The sequence below is a fragment of the Eurypyga helias genome, unplaced genomic scaffold, assembly GCF_000690775.1.
Source record: "Eurypyga helias isolate BGI_N326 unplaced genomic scaffold, ASM69077v1 scaffold8288, whole genome shotgun sequence".
Taxonomy (NCBI): Eukaryota; Metazoa; Chordata; class Aves; order Eurypygiformes; family Eurypygidae; genus Eurypyga; species Eurypyga helias.
In genome coordinates, this window is record NW_010268821.1 from 4,247 (window position 1) to 19,805 (window position 15,559).

General features: G+C 41.2%; 1 protein-coding gene across 1 annotated transcript; it reads right to left on the reverse strand.

Moving 5' to 3' along the window:
* Positions 1 to 302: 302 nt before the first annotated feature.
* Positions 303 to 14,176, reverse strand: IRAK2 (interleukin-1 receptor-associated kinase 2; the record flags this gene model as incomplete). The annotated part of the gene is given in 12 exon segments (XM_010157866.1): positions 303 to 415; positions 785 to 1,301; positions 1,462 to 1,662; positions 2,731 to 2,793; positions 3,509 to 3,704; positions 4,087 to 4,196; positions 4,915 to 5,029; positions 5,504 to 5,568; positions 6,023 to 6,217; positions 7,650 to 7,756; positions 8,442 to 8,621; positions 13,997 to 14,176. Coding segments are annotated over 12 exon segments (2,042 nt in total), but the record flags the coding sequence as incomplete, so codon positions are not given.
* Positions 14,177 to 15,559: the final 1,383 nt, after the last annotated feature.

The following is a 15,559-nucleotide window of genomic DNA, read 5'->3' on the forward strand; positions in this document are numbered from 1 at the left end:
CTGCAAAAGGATCATAAATTATTTTGGCAATTGTTTGTGTCTGACACATCTTTTTACCCTGCAGATGAAAAAGAAGGTAGCATTTCTGTTTACAGAGTGGCACTGTGCTTTAATCTGCTTTAGAACAGATACTTTCTGCTTCTTTCAGTGTAATCACTTTTGTTTTCTTCAGTCAGCGCTAATGTTTCTGGTCCAAATCTGCTATTTAACCTTATGTGAAATGTACACTTTCACCATCTTTCTAATGGAGAGCGTCCTTATTTCTTCTTCCGAGCTGGCCACTGATCAAAAATCCATCCAATTTATGATTCAAAAAGTTCAGAACTGTTTAATTTGTCTTCTTCATACAGCAAAATATTTTCCATGAGCTTCTTTTTTTGATCATTTATCTTGATTTTCCAAGATGCCTCTCTAGCTGGAAAACAAAAAAGACCAAATATTGAGGAAAATATCTATCTATTGTCTAAGGAACAGACAGTAATTTTACATTAAAAACAAAACTTGCTTAAGAAAAAAATCTGATAGAAAACCGGAAAACATTTTCTAGATTTGTTGGTAAAATCATAACCAAGGAGAAAAGATTTACTGAAATGTGTTAGAAGTAGGAAGAAGAACCTAAGCAACTGTGGAGCAGAGTGCCTTGTCTCTACTATTATAGTACTAGAGCACTTTGCAAAAGACTTTGGTTATCTTAACAGGAGCAAGGGCAGTTTTGCCAAAACCGCTTGAACATCATATGCTTCTGGATGTTCTGTGTGCACCCCTCAGATTTATCTAGATTTACCTTGTGAAGAACAGGAAGAGTCAAGGTCTGCATTTTTTTGCTGAAAGCTGCTCGGTGCAGTTGACGCTCTTTCCAGGTTGTCGTCACTTTTGGTGCATGCCGCATTTCTTTCCTGGAGTCCATTTGCAGGTTTTTCCTGCTTGATACTGTAATCAGAGGCTGCCATATTTTTTGAATTGTTGTAGCTGTTGCCCGATAGCTCATCTGTAGATCTTTCTGAAGGATTCCATATAAAACTACCCGATTCATCTGATTCACAAGGGACTCTTGACATTTGTCCGCAATAAATGTCAGGTGACACAACTCCTGTTAAAGATGTGCGTGGATTGGCACTTGCCAGCACCACTGGCCGTGTGCTGTCCTCTTTATTCTCCCCTGCAAAAGGCACATCCATGCTGAGACTAGCTGTCTCATCATCAGTTTCTTCTGGAGTGTTCATGGAGAAGCTGGAAGTGCTGCCTCCACAGATGTAGTGCTCTCTTAATTTATTTTCAGCCATTTCCATAACTTCAAGCACCTGTTTGTAATACAAAATCCGTGAATGCAGAATAATTCCTGTATCCCTACTTACACATACTGTCCTATGTCAACAGTCCCAAAAGTAAGGCATGAATGTTGTAGCTTTAGCCCTTGCTGTTAAGAAGACTAAAATCTTGGTCATGTATTTAAAATATTACCTCTGCTATGTTAGAATTCTTCTTTCTCAGACAAAGGCAGATGGCTGAGGCAAAATCAACAGCAACCTCTTCCAGCAAGTGTCCTGCCTTCCTGTCTAGATATTTACGGCATATTTCCTTGGCAGCTAGCTTTTCAAAATGTTTTACTTTGGGGTACGAGCTTTCTTTTGCTAGTTGAATTTCATCCGCAATCATATCTTTCTGTTCAAAGGAAAGAGATACATTAGTGAAGGCAAAATTAACACAAACATTTATTTCTATCTGAATCACTGAGAACATAAGTCTTACCATATATTTGTTGTTATTGCTCCTTAATGGCTGGTTTACAGACCTAAAAACTTCAAGAATCCTCATTCATGCAAGTGACAGAAATGTTTGTTTTTACAGGATAGAAAAGGCCAAAGGTTTTCTCTGCATGTGCCTAATGTCAAAGTCACTAAAGCAGACCCAGCTCTTCCACACTTATGCCCATTTAATGGGCATAAAACAATAGAAAACAATCAACACTGAATATAGCAGCATTCTCGCACAGTACTTCTCAAACGTTTGCTAAAGACATCAGAAGCCTAGGATCCTTTATTTTCTGAACCCACTTGAACATGGCTGAATTGCTTGGAAATAGTAAGTAAGAATACAACCATTTTCCCCTGAGAGGCTTTAACAGGATGGCAAATCAGGAGCATGCCCCGTGGAGGGAATATAGGTGGAATCTGTTTTCATGAAGATGGTGTTAAAGGCATTCAGTGAGCCTGGCCAGCTCCGGCTGCTTGTGAAAGTAGTCTGTGTAGTTTTAACCACAGCTTGGGCAAATTGGCCAGGTTATAAATTCCAGTACTAGTACAACACATAAACACCTGATAAACATGATGATGCGCAACTGCAGTTACCGCCTACCCAGATTTCCCCATCCAGTTTGGCTCATACACCCCTTTCTGGCACATAAAAAACACGCAGCAGCATTTCAGCAGAAAGCCTTGTCTTTTAAATAAGCATGTATTTAAACACCCATTATTTTGGAGTATCTCCTAGTATAACTGGGCCAGCACTCATGAGCGTGGCATGTAAAATGGGACCATATAGTCTGCTGCTATCTAAAGGCAGGTAGGCAATTGATGGTAATGGAGACAGGATATGGCTTTTAACATCCCTTTTCAGGATGTGTACAGCAGACTGCAAACAACAAACTGTATTTATATAAAATGAAAATTCATGTTATGATAGCAAGCCCATTCACTCATGTTGGTGTTCGTTATTCCTGCTTTTTCTTACCAGATAAATAGGGTGTCTTCCTTCATCCAGTGCTTTAATCCCTGTCAGTATCTCTGCTAAGACCTAGAAAGTGTATTTGAAAGATAAAAACAATTCGTTCAGAATCAATTCTATTTTTAAAAATTAGTTTTGTAACTAAATAAATATTGAACTGCCAGGGCATTCTGAAATCATAGTTTTACTTCAGATGGCTTAACGTTTCCAGATCTGGGCAATCTTTGTGACACTTTAGATCAACCTCCAGAGCCCAGTCCAAATTTTACAGTTAGGTACAGCAGATACTGTTGAAACAAAGGATGAGAAGAAAGTGATTCTAAAAATAGATAAGGAATCCCACTGAACAGAGCAACTTCCTATTTAAATGGAAACACCTGGAGACAGGTGATATCATAGGCTATCAATTATTTTAGCTGAAATTCCAAACTGTCAGGTCATGCTTGTAGCAGTTTGTGTGGCAAATCTGCAGGAGTCCTGAGAACCTTAACTGCAGTCTTCCTGCTAGTCCTTTCCTTTTTTAAATTAAAAGCAGTATTATTTTTTTTGCAACAAGAAACAATTTTTTTTCCATTGTTCCAAAGATTCACCTCACTCTGGCACAAAGTGGAGTATATTTGGAGTATGCACAAAATTAAAACCAGGATTTCAATGCATTATACAGTCAGCAACTATGGTGTCAAATTGCTGGCAAAACAACTGTATGAGACAGATGCTCATATATCCAATTTCCTGTCTAGAAGCACTAAAGAATGCAAGAGAACATGGCAGAAAGTCAACGTACCACACCACAGCCAAATACATCAACTTTTTCTGTTAACTGCCCATGTCTGATAAAATCCTCCGGCAGATAAGTAAGAGAAGCTTGTAGGACTTTAGTTTTCATCACAGCATATTCTGATTTTTTATCAACAGAATACAATCGCAGGCCTGAATGTCCAAGCTTTGGTGTGAAGTTTTCATCCAGCAGGACGTTTGAGCTGTGATACAGAAAGACAAATAACACTATTGGTCAAATAATTACTTTAACTTGAGGCAAGAAATTAGAGTTTTACATTTTTAAAGTTAAGCACTGGAAGTTTCCAGCATTTGGCCTTCTGTGTATCAATGAAAGGATGAAGAATGGTAGCAAGGGAGAGGGGGAAGGACAAGCGCTCAAAAAATTACTTCGGAAGGGTATACTCCCATCATTTAGAAAAGAGAGACACATTAAACAAACCGATGAACACTCTACTGAACAAGAGACAGCAGAAAGATACTGCAAATGGATTTCAAAAGTGCGTAAGCTTTCAGCCATTACTGTTAACAAAATCCTGTAGTTAACAGGTGGCCAAGGAAGTGCCGATATGCCAAACCCCTCACCTTTTGATATTTCCATGAATAATTCCAAAATTATGTAAATACTCTACAGCTCGGATGAGTCCTATAGAAATGCTAATCCGCATCTCCCAGGTCAGTGGAGCAGAATCATCCTGCAAGGAAGTGAGGAAAAAGAAGGTATTTTGTAGAATAAAAAACTGTAAGACAGTAGTGGTTTTGAAAACCAAAGGCTTAGTTTTGATCCCAATCAAAACTCGTGCTGACCTACATCTAAAGTTTGGTCCAAGGGAGAAACTGATGATTTCTAGGCCAAGGAAGGAACCTATCCTTAAATACTGTGCTACACATTTTGCCTGTTATAGGACACAGAGAGATAAAGATACAGCAAGGACCATGCTTGTCCAAAGCATCAAGTACTGTCCGTGAGTGAGGCACAGCTGGTTTTGATGGACTGCTCTTCTGATGTTTCTCTGCCCTGTGACATCTCTGCAAATGCTCTGTCAGTAGGTGTGAACATCTCCAACTCTTCCCTCTTACGCCCTTGCAAAACTTCACAGCACAATATACCAGTGAATATGGTGATGGATTCTACAGAAACATATTCCCAAGTCCAATGAAATACTGCAATATGAGTCTTTAAAAATCTAAAGGCTGCATAGCAGAAACTTCCTGTTGACCTGATCTGCTTTGCAGTAGAAAAACTGGAAAAGAGCTGCAGGCTTTCTAGTACTTGCAGTCAAGATATTTGGGCACTTTTTTTTTTTTTTTGGGCTGCTTCTCAGATTTCAAAGGGATATAATTGTTTCTCATACAAGAACAGGACAGGACTTGTAGTCACAGGTAGATAATAGACCCAGATTATTTGCTTACTTGACACTGAAGTTTGTTTTGCAGTGATCCATTAGGTAGGTATGGATATATCAGACAGTGCAATCCAGTTTCTACTGAGAAACCCAGCAGCTGCAAAATGTTGACATGACAGCACCTGCAGGCACAGATCAACAATGATTTGGAAATGAAGTAAGAGCAACACATAAAAATACATTCCTGAGCTGGAATAAATTCCTAAATTCGAGGCAACTGGGAATTGTATTCTGCAGCTGGAAGCACGGAATGGCCCTGAGCTGCAGGCCAGGCTACCTAACCTAGCAGCAAAGGGAGAACCCGCTATAGCGCAGCCTCCTTCTCAGCAAGTGGGAGGGGTACAAAGCTCCAGAAGGCACCGCTTCTTCGCTGTCTCAAGGACTGGCAGAGCGGCTGCATTTGCTCAGCAGGCAACGTCAGTATCACCAGGAGACATGGTGCTTTCCCAGGGCTCCTGCCAAGGCAGTGCATAACCCCACTGTCACCAGGACTGCACAGTGCCCAGGAGACAGACGCTTCAGTCTTAAACAAAACGCAGGGGCAACAGGCCAGACACAGGACACACACAGACTGCATGTGAAAGCCAACCACTTACCGAAAGCAGATCTGTACTTCTGTATGAAAGAATCTCTGGGTGGAAGTTGGGCTTGCGCATTCCATCTGAAAAATGAAAACAAGCAATGGAATGTCAATAGGAATTAGTAAGATGTTGCATGTGTACATATCTTTTAGTCTTTAGATGACAAGTGACTTTAGAAAATAGGCAAGTATCACTGATGGCAACTTTGTGTGAGACAACAATTAATCAAAACTAGAACAAAAACCAGTGTAAAGACACCGCTGATCCAATCATCAATGCAGGTAGCTACACTGCAGGTAGCTACACTGCAGCCTGCTCCTATGGCCAGAGTTAATAAAACTACTCACATGAGTAAAGTATCTCTCGTGTTTGCTGAATCTACGTTTACTTACTTTACATCATTTCCTTTTTACCTCTCCTCTTGTGTAGCTGTTCTGGCTCCATGCCCACGCACTATTAAACAACAACTGCTGCTGTTCAAGAGATACTAATAACATACCCCCCTCAAAGAAAAAGAAAAGGTGGAGTACTTGCATCTTTCAGTCTTTTGATGATGTATGCTACGTTGTTCCTCTGACCTTTGTAGACATCCGCAAAAGTACCTTCACAAATTCTGCTCTTGTCACTGAAACCATCTGTGGCGTTAGTAACTTCCCTCTGGGTCCACAACAGACTCCCGCTGGGGAGATCGGTCATTGTCTCCTGCTGAGGAGTAGCAGAGCTGCAAGGCTAAACAGTTGTAGAAGAAACAAATTTATCGCATAAAAGTTCGTATGCTTTTTCCTTCTTTCAGGTGTCATATTTTCCATGATTTAACCAATTACTAGATTGTTGAACGAAACTGTGAAAGGTACTGTGCATCACCCATTAGGACTTCCCTTTGTAATATCTTGGTATGTTTTGCTGATGTCAAAATTCTGCATAGTAGAAGAGACTTGAAAACAGTTATCGATTTGCATTTCCACCTTTCCCAGAACACAGACTTGGTTTTGTTTAACAGTCCAGATATTTATGTGAAGTGATGTTAGTTTAAGTTACAAAAAATATTAATCTTCATGGCTGGGGCATTTATTAAGAAATAGTTGGATCAGAATGTAGGGTCCTTCTCTAATGTTCTGGTAGGAACTTCTCATCTATTTCTGCAGCATCTGATGTCGGTTGCACAATAATTTGTCGCTTCCAGTATGGCAAGTCCTAATGCCAATTGTTATTACAGTTCCACTGAAGCCTAATTATGCAGCTTTCACAACCTTCATGTGCTCCAGACTTGAGAAAGCAAAACATTAACACTCTCTCAAGAAACTCTGAAACTACTGCATTCTTTGTAGCAATCTTGTCTTCTGGCTGGGACTACTGAACCATGTTATTTTGGAAGAGTTTTAAGTCTTAAAACACAGTTTTCTTTAAAAAAAAAATCAAACAAAATAAACCAAAGACAACAGGCCAAGACAGAACCACGAGGGGGCCAGAGTGTGCACATGGATCTGGGAAACACTCTGAGAGCCCACAGGACGGACCTAGCTAGACCATCTTAGAGAGAGCTGTAGGGAGGAAGGAACAGGAGACTGTGTCCTGAAATCATTGGGAACATGAGAAAACCTTTTCACAGTGAGATGGTTAAGCACTGGAACAGGGGCTCAGAGGGGTGATGGAACCTCCATCCTTGGACATTTTCAACTGTCAGCTGCACAAGGTTATGGGCAACGTGACTGAATTTTGATACTAGCCCAGTTTTGAGCGGGCTAGAAACCACATTTTAAGTATAAAACTAAACTAAAAGCAGTATGACATTCTGACTAGTCAGTGGTATATACTGTAGTGTCCTTTGAAATGTTAAGTCCTCTGTAATATCCATACGGGAAAGTCCTTCAAAATTAATTGCTATTTGTGGGCATGTTATCCATGCTGAGCTATGCAGTAGGCAATATTGTTAATTTTTCCCCTCACTTCAGCCACTTCACTGGCAAAAAAAGTGATGTAAACTGTAAGTAATCTAACTGAAGTGTTAGTATTATATTCAGTCCAAACAAATTGTAATCAAGCCCCATTTTTTCCCTAGATCTATATTTTATACAAGTAGAGGGATAAACTTTAATTGAAAAACACAGAATGTCGTCAAGACAATTTTCATTGTTTTAATCAGAGTACTAAAGGGATTTACCTTCACACTTGATGAGACAGGAGGATTTGACTGTAAGGATTGCAAAAGGTGTCTTGGGGGAGGTGGTGGACAAGGGAGTGAATACAAGGCTCCTCCAGAAACAGAATCTGAAATTGAAATAACAGTATTGAAAATACACCTTATTTTTGTAATACCACAGCCTGTGACTAATTATGAAGGTCTTTGGTGTTTTGTTGAATTTCCTAACCAGGGATCATCTGTGACAAACTGTCAAAATGTGAAATACTGTGTGAAGATAGGGAGCTATTTTCCTGGTTCCTCTTTGCAAGATGACTACACAGAAACCGCTGGTCCTGGCTGGGGGACACAGAGCTCCCTATGGCTGTAGTGTTGCACAGATGCTCTTCTCGGTACATCCTGCTGCCTCCCTTTCCCAGGCACAGGGGCCTGCTGACACCTGCATGGCTCTCTTCTGGCTAGGTTGATTTTGCAGGGAGAGAGGGACATGGGTATGCACAGATCTAATCTTGAGTATGGAGCCAGGGTGGGACCAGGGTGTTCACAAAGACCTGGGAAATGTCTTGAGGTCCCGCAGGATGGTCACAGCCAGCAGCTCTCAAGGCCAAGAGAACTACAGGAAGGAGGAACACGAGGTCATGTGCTAAAGCTGGGAATAAACAGCTTAGGAGACAACAGTGCATGGAATAAGGCAAATATTCAAAAGTGACCATTTTGAGGAGCAAATATATTCATTATGCTACTCTGAAAGCGAATGGGAACCAGTCTTATCAATGTTGTCATTTCAATGTTAGAGCAGATTCAGTCTGTGACTTCACTTAGTACCTGCTGGTGACGCTCCTGGATGTGAAGAATCTGGTGACGGGAACAGACTTATCTCATTTTCTTTCTCTCTAGTTTTGTTTTCTGTGGGAATTAAAGATATGTTCTCTGGCTTAGGCAGCTCTACCAGCTCTTCTTTTTCAGAGTTGGCAATATTAGAGGCTGATGTCCCTTCAAGAGAGAACAAAGGAAAGATGAAGATTAGCAGGGAACGTAGAGTCAGACTCTCATCAGTTATCAGGAAATAATCCTAGTCAGGAAAACAGACTGTAAATTAACATGAACAGTAAAATGAACATTCAAGCAATTTACTGTTAAATTGCTGGAATATCACTGGTACTTAAATTCAGACCTTATTCACAACATTAACTACTACTGAAAATTAATAAGAAGTGATAGCTTCAAACAAATACCAGTGATCACTATGTAAAAGAGATGTAGTCTCATCAGTAAGAAATTAGCAATATTAGGACATTTATTTTGTCATTTTCTACACAGCATCCTTCAGCCAGTTATTCCAAATCACAAGTATCTCCCAGCCTAAAGAAGGTATCTAGTTCTTTGTTCATTGTTATGGGACTGAGAGGAAGTTTGACAGAATTGTATTGGGTTTAGTCAGTTAAATATTTTAGGATTATTTTCAATCATGTGTTTTTGGTGTCATGACCATACATATTCCCAGAAAATACTTTCCTATAAAGAACTATTTGCAGTGAGGAATCGTACTTTTACTTATGAACAGAAAGAAACAAACTGGAGACAATCTAGGGAAAATATAAAGATGGTCAAAGGGCAAGACTTACTGGTATATAAGGAAAAATTAAAGGCTAAATTATTGATTCACTACAGCTCTAAAAGAGCCTATGTTGTATAGGGCTTGCAAAATCTCAGAATCAGGCCTGACAAAGCAACTTGAAATCTGGTTAAAAGAAGTACAAAGATGCTTTCAGCATACAGGGACAGTATGTACATCTTAGAGGGAATTATTAGATTAGGCTACAGTGAGGATGGGGAAAAAAAGAAAAAAAATTCAAGACACAGTGATACACAAGGCTGTCCAAATCTCCTGAAGCAGCATCTGAATTTTTACGCATGAATACATTTAAAACAGTTTGAAAAGGAGCTTGGGAATGCCCAGTGTGCCCTACGGATGATATAAGGAGTTCCTACTGCCTGATAACCCCGTTGTCCTGGTTCTAGTTCTAAACTTTTGTTTCTACACCTTTTATCAGCAAAATCAAAACCAATGTTTTATTTTTATATACAAGAAAGTGAGCACAAGTATTAATACAAGGGGTTTTTGTCAGGCTGTTTTATCAGCGTTGTATCTTAAGCAGGGTGGTGATTTTGGTAGCAGAAGCCGCAGGCCTCTCTTTGCTTCTGAAATCAGATAATAGCTTCGTGTGCTTTTTTTGTACAAACAAAGCACTGGGAGTATCTGAAATGAGCAGGAAGCGGTATGTTTCATTCAGAATCTGTGCTGCTTATAATAAACCAAGATTCAGTAGAAGGGTTTAAGAGAAGACAAGCTATGACAGTTCTGGTGTACTCAGGTTTGAAGAGCAGGAGCATATGAAAAGCAGTAATGATAGAAGGGGCGTGTTCATGTCAGGCAAGTTTTCTTCCTTTCATGTGTGTTGGGGTTTGTATCCACTTTCTTCAATGTCACCTATCAACGCAGGTTTGAATGAAACTAGGTCTTCAAATTAAAGGAAAATCAGGCATGTTTCTTTATTACTGTGTCAGAATACCATAAAATCCCAAAATACATGTGATTTTGAAATTAGCTGTCAAAAAGTCTGCAGGCCTTTCGTCAAAACTGACAATCCCTGTATTCTGCAGTTTGTGGTTTTTTTCTCCTGTACTTTAAGCTAGAACTCCCTAAAATTAGATTCACTTCCCTCTTTCAACCTATTTTTCATGAATTTTGCAACTTCCTGCACAAACAGGTCACCACTGAAGCTAAAGAACTGACACAAGAAAAAGATTATTTTAATGGACATTCAGAAGTGGGACTAGAGTAATGCGAGAAATCGTTGAAGGGAGGTAGAACTCCCCTGGAAGTAATCTGCCAGCAAAATATTTACCTGTGTGTTGTGTCTGATTCCTTTAAGTCAGAATGAATAGACTTATGGTGATATAAGTACCACTGAGTTTTCTAAAGTGCCCAACAGAACAACCAGTGTATTCTCCATATCTGCCCAAGAGGAAGCATATTCAGATATAGATAAAAAAGCAGAAATAGAGGGCAAATACTTCAAAGATTTGTCTAAACCTAAAAAGATCCCACTAGAAATCACCTCTTCTGAGTACACAGTGGAATGCCTGTATTGGATTAATTCCAGAAAAAAATAACTACTTACACATGGCAGAACAACAAAATAATGCAGACCTTCTGCCACTTAATAAGAAGTTTTGCCATGGACTTCAATATAAAAGACAACTATAAGAAGTTTTTTAAAAAGATAATTTAATTTTAGTTTTGCAATTTATTACATTTGAATTTATCTGGGACAACAATTAATATTGATCATCCAGAAACATAACTAAAAATTGATCATTCCATGGGATTTGTCTCTTCCATCCTCTTCTAAACCCTCTTTATCTAGCCTGCATATTCCTTTACAGAATTCAGAGTCAAAACCCTAATCACACCTAACTCCTTAGGAAGCCCTCGTGGAACAGTCCCGTATTGTAGCTCACCCACCGTCACAACGGAAATCAGAGAGACAGAGCTATGTTAGATCTATGACACCAGTAACAGACCTTAAAATTCAGCTCTTAATGAGTTGAATGGAGTATGCCCATGTCTTGCCACGATCTCTTATATTTACTTTCCCTGTTTACTGTCTAGCCCGCAGAAATACAGATCCCTGTTCACTTGCATCAACCAACTGCAGAGAAACCCAGCTGAACTAATGTCAGTTTGAAAGCTGCTCATGGTCTTGTTTCAAAGGCCTGGAAGAGATAAGCCCTCTGTGTTGGGGTAGAGGCAGCAACATCTCAGTTGTTATAACAAGCAATTTTTATAAACTTTCTTAACTCAGCTTCTGCAAAAATGGGAAAACTGACCCACAAAGGAAAGAAATTATTCTCTTTTTATGATTCTCGGAAAGAGAATACTTTTTTCCTTTTTTTTTTTTTAATAAAATCACAGTGGATAAAGTGGGATTACAGAAATGCCAATGAACTCTGTACAGGAATACACTGAAGTCAGTCAGCTGTAAACAAAGGTAGGCCCCAGAATGTGTTCTGACAGGAAAAGAAGACAAGGACCAGAAGTAATTAAGAAGTAATTAAGAGTTTAAGGTGTGGTTTGTTATACTGTGTTATGTAAGAGCACCCAGAAACTCCCTCTATGGACTCGGAATCAGTGATAAATACTGAACAAGCACAGAGCAGAAGTGTCATCACAGCATGGAATTCACCCCCTACTCCAAAGTATCTACGAAAATACCGTTATCGGGGAGCCAGGCTTCTTGCACTAGGGATAGCTAGGTCTGATTCATTCAATGTATAGTTTAAAAAAACCCAACAAATAAATCAAGATTTTGTTTTCAGTCCTGTCCACTCAGACCAGGCCCTCAAAAGTCACTGTGACTAAATTAACATTTGGATCACTGATACACAAATGGAAACAGCTTGGAGTTCGCTTTCCTGTAGCTTTGTTTGCTTTGCTGAGTAATGAGGAGCAAGAATTATTCCAGCCTCCTAAGCTGAATGCTGTGGCTGAATTCAGTCAGAAAGTGGATCTGCTGAATCAAAAGGCTGACGAGTGATGCCAAAATCACTTACATTAACTGAAATATCCTTTTTTAAAAAAGAAAATAGAAACTTAGCATACCATTGCCAAGATATTTTTTCTGCCATACCAAAATGAATGTTAAAAGTCACGCTAATGCCAGGAAACTACAGAAAACCAGCAGTGCTACACAAAGAAAAGCTGTGGCAAGAACCCCATGATACACTGCTGGACTTTCCATGAGAAATGCCTCTAGCTGTGTGTGGCGCCTGCCAGCTGCACCTCTCGCTGCCGCGGCCCTGCCCTGCGGAGGCCAGCCGCTGTTTCACAACCGCCGCTCCTGATGTAACTCAAAGCCGCCCGTCACGCTGACAGCTTCCCTGTCTCGGAATGTGGGAAACAGACGGTGCTCCCGCACGTTTTCCGCCTGTGGAAGCGTATGCCCTCACAAGCTCTCATAATTCCTCATATGCACCTGGATAGTATCTCTATGAAGAAAGGCTGAGCGCGTTGGGCTTGTTCAGCCTGGAGAAGAGAAGGCTCCGGGGAGACCTTATTGCAGCCTTCCAGTACCTGAAGGGGCTACAAGGAAGCTGGGGGGGACTTTTTACAAGGGTCTATAGTGACAGGACAAGGGGGAATGGGTTTAAATTGAAAGCAGGGAGGTTTAGATTATATATCAGGAAAAAAATCTTCATGAAAGTGCACTGGAACAGGTTGCCCAGAGATGTTGTGGATGCCCCATCCCTGGAAGTGTTCAAGGCCAGGCTGGATGAGGCTTTGAGGAACCTGGTCTAGTGGAAGGTGTCCCTGCCCACGGCAGGGGGGTTGGAACTAGATGATCTTTAAGGTCCCTTCCAACCCAAACCATTCTGTGATTTGGGGTGGAAATAGGTGTGAGAAGGGGAATGTGGTCTACTCAACTTCCAGGGACAACTCAGTACAGAAAGTGTGTTGTCCAGGGTTCAACAGTGGTGGTAGAACTGGATTAAGGTAATGTGGTTTCCAAAACTGGACAGCTGCAATTTAAATATAACCTTCAGTGGAGAAAAATGGGAAGGAAAATTACATTTAAAGGTGTTGTGATTTCTATAAGGCAATGGTTTGCCTTAACTAGGCACACTGAGATCACACTCTAATCATCCTACCTCAAAAAAGATAAATCTGTAATAGAGCAAACTGGAGATAGGTGAGAACAATTACATGCAAAGAGTTAGAAAAGACTACAGTTGTTTAATATATGGAGGGATAGAAGAGAACATATGATAGGAATAGAGAAAATATGAAGTAGGATAAAGAAATAGTAATGTAGGTAGCCAATAAACCATTTCTCCTTTTCATTACCTTTTTCTTACGGTGCAGGAAAGCAGGCTGCACAGGCAAAACTGATTCTGTGTTATTCTACCCCGAGTTTGTTGACAACTGGAGTATAATGACAGAATTTCAAGGAGAAACAAGCATGTATGAAAACGAAAGCATTCCTAAGTAAGCTGTTTTGAAACCCTGTCTGATGCAAGCAAGTACCACCCCGGTTCAGAGCACAGCCAATCTCTTTGGCACCTCTCAAAGCATCTAAATGGCCACTACACAGGTGGGATGATGAACGAGAGGGACCAGTGATTCCTCCTTTCTGTCACCTCCTCCTTTCCCACCACAATTTTTATGTACGAGGGTAGAAAACGAGAATCAGTGGAGAAATTTTAGAATTTGAGCATGAGACTCCACACAAAAAGACAGATTTACTGGTCTGGGTGTTGTGTGGAGCAACACAGACACCCCACGGGAGGAAGGAGCAGCTACTCACAGTCCAGAATGACTTGGGCCGCTCGGTAGAGCTGCAGTCCTTGCAGCAGGTCCAGGAGCTGCTGCACCGTCGCCAGCCTCACTCCCCACCACCACATGAGCTCTCTTGTTATGCTGATCCCTGTCTTCTCCATGCACTTGATTTTCCGTAGCTCTGTTTGATCAGTTATCACATAGGAGGCTAGTGGGAGGCAACGGATATTTCTGTTTAAAAATCAGAAAACCTAAGAAAGTGTATTGCAGGGAAAGCTAAGGTGTGAAACACACTACGGGCTTTTTTGTTTGCACACTTTTAAAAGGAAGGATAACAATGAATTCGCTATGGGAACATGAAGAAAATTCAGTTTCTAAAGTAAGATATTCCTTTCATCCCTTTGACTATTCTAGAAAAAATGTTATTATATCAGAGACACAGAAAGACAGACTTTTTAGCACATCTTCTCCATAATCTTCCTTCACTTCCACTTCACATCATTTCCTTCACTTCCTTCTGTCAATACTTTGTACCAAAGTAAGTTCAGATTAAATTCCTGGTGTGATTCTTCCAAAATAGGTAGCAGAAATCAGTGGTGAGACTGCACTCCTGTTTACATTACTGAATACCAATATTATGGTAAACCAAACAGTAACTGAATCATCTGGGTGTTATTTACAGTCTGATAAGCCTATTGAATGAGTGCAGCTATTTTTAAGAGGAGGAGGTATCGTGCTGAAGCTGACCCTACATAATTTGTCCCGATTCCTGAATGCACACAGTATGCTGGCTGCCCCCCCATACTCCTCTTGGCTCACTTACCAAGGTGTAATCCACCTCCCCTTATTTAGCTCCCACGAAATCCGCTGGCCCTGGCCACAGGGTAAAGGTTGGAGTCACAGGGCCATGGGCTGGAGGAGGGTGAGATTCAAGGAGAAGGGTCAAGCAGCACACATGTCTAAGAATGTCCCTGGGATGGGGCTGTGTCACAGCTTCCCCATCCCTCGCTGCCTGCCCGGGAGCCCACTGCCTGCTGCTGTCTGTGGGACGGGAGCTGAGCTGTGCTGTAACAGCGGCCTGTGACACACCGTCACCTTGTCGCCCCATCCTGGGATTCTGTGCAAACCCAGCTGTGCTCACGCGTGGCCTCGGGGGGCTGGCAGCCCCCTCACTGCTTCTTGCTCGGCCCGAAGGAGAGGCTGGGGACAGGGGGGTGCATGGGGAACAGATGCCTGAGTTCACACCCCCGCTGGCTTTAGGAGGACGTTAGACATACAGTTTTATGCCTCTGAAACCAGCAGAAATGAATCCCACCCCGGTCAGCAAGTTTCACTGGGGAGAGTTTACGCAGCAGACTGAGTTTGTGAAGTCTCAGGCCAACTGGGAAAAGATCCAGGTTGGAATTGTTTGGACTGGGATACAGAAAAAAACAATAAAAACCTCAGAAAGTACATTTTTTGCAGTGTGCGGCCAGGGCCGAGGGGCAGTTAAGTGTGAGGGAATCTAGTGCCCATGAAGGACGGAGGGAAGGGAGCAGCTAAGCACACGTGCGGGATGTTGTGACAACGACATCAACGGCGAACCGAATGT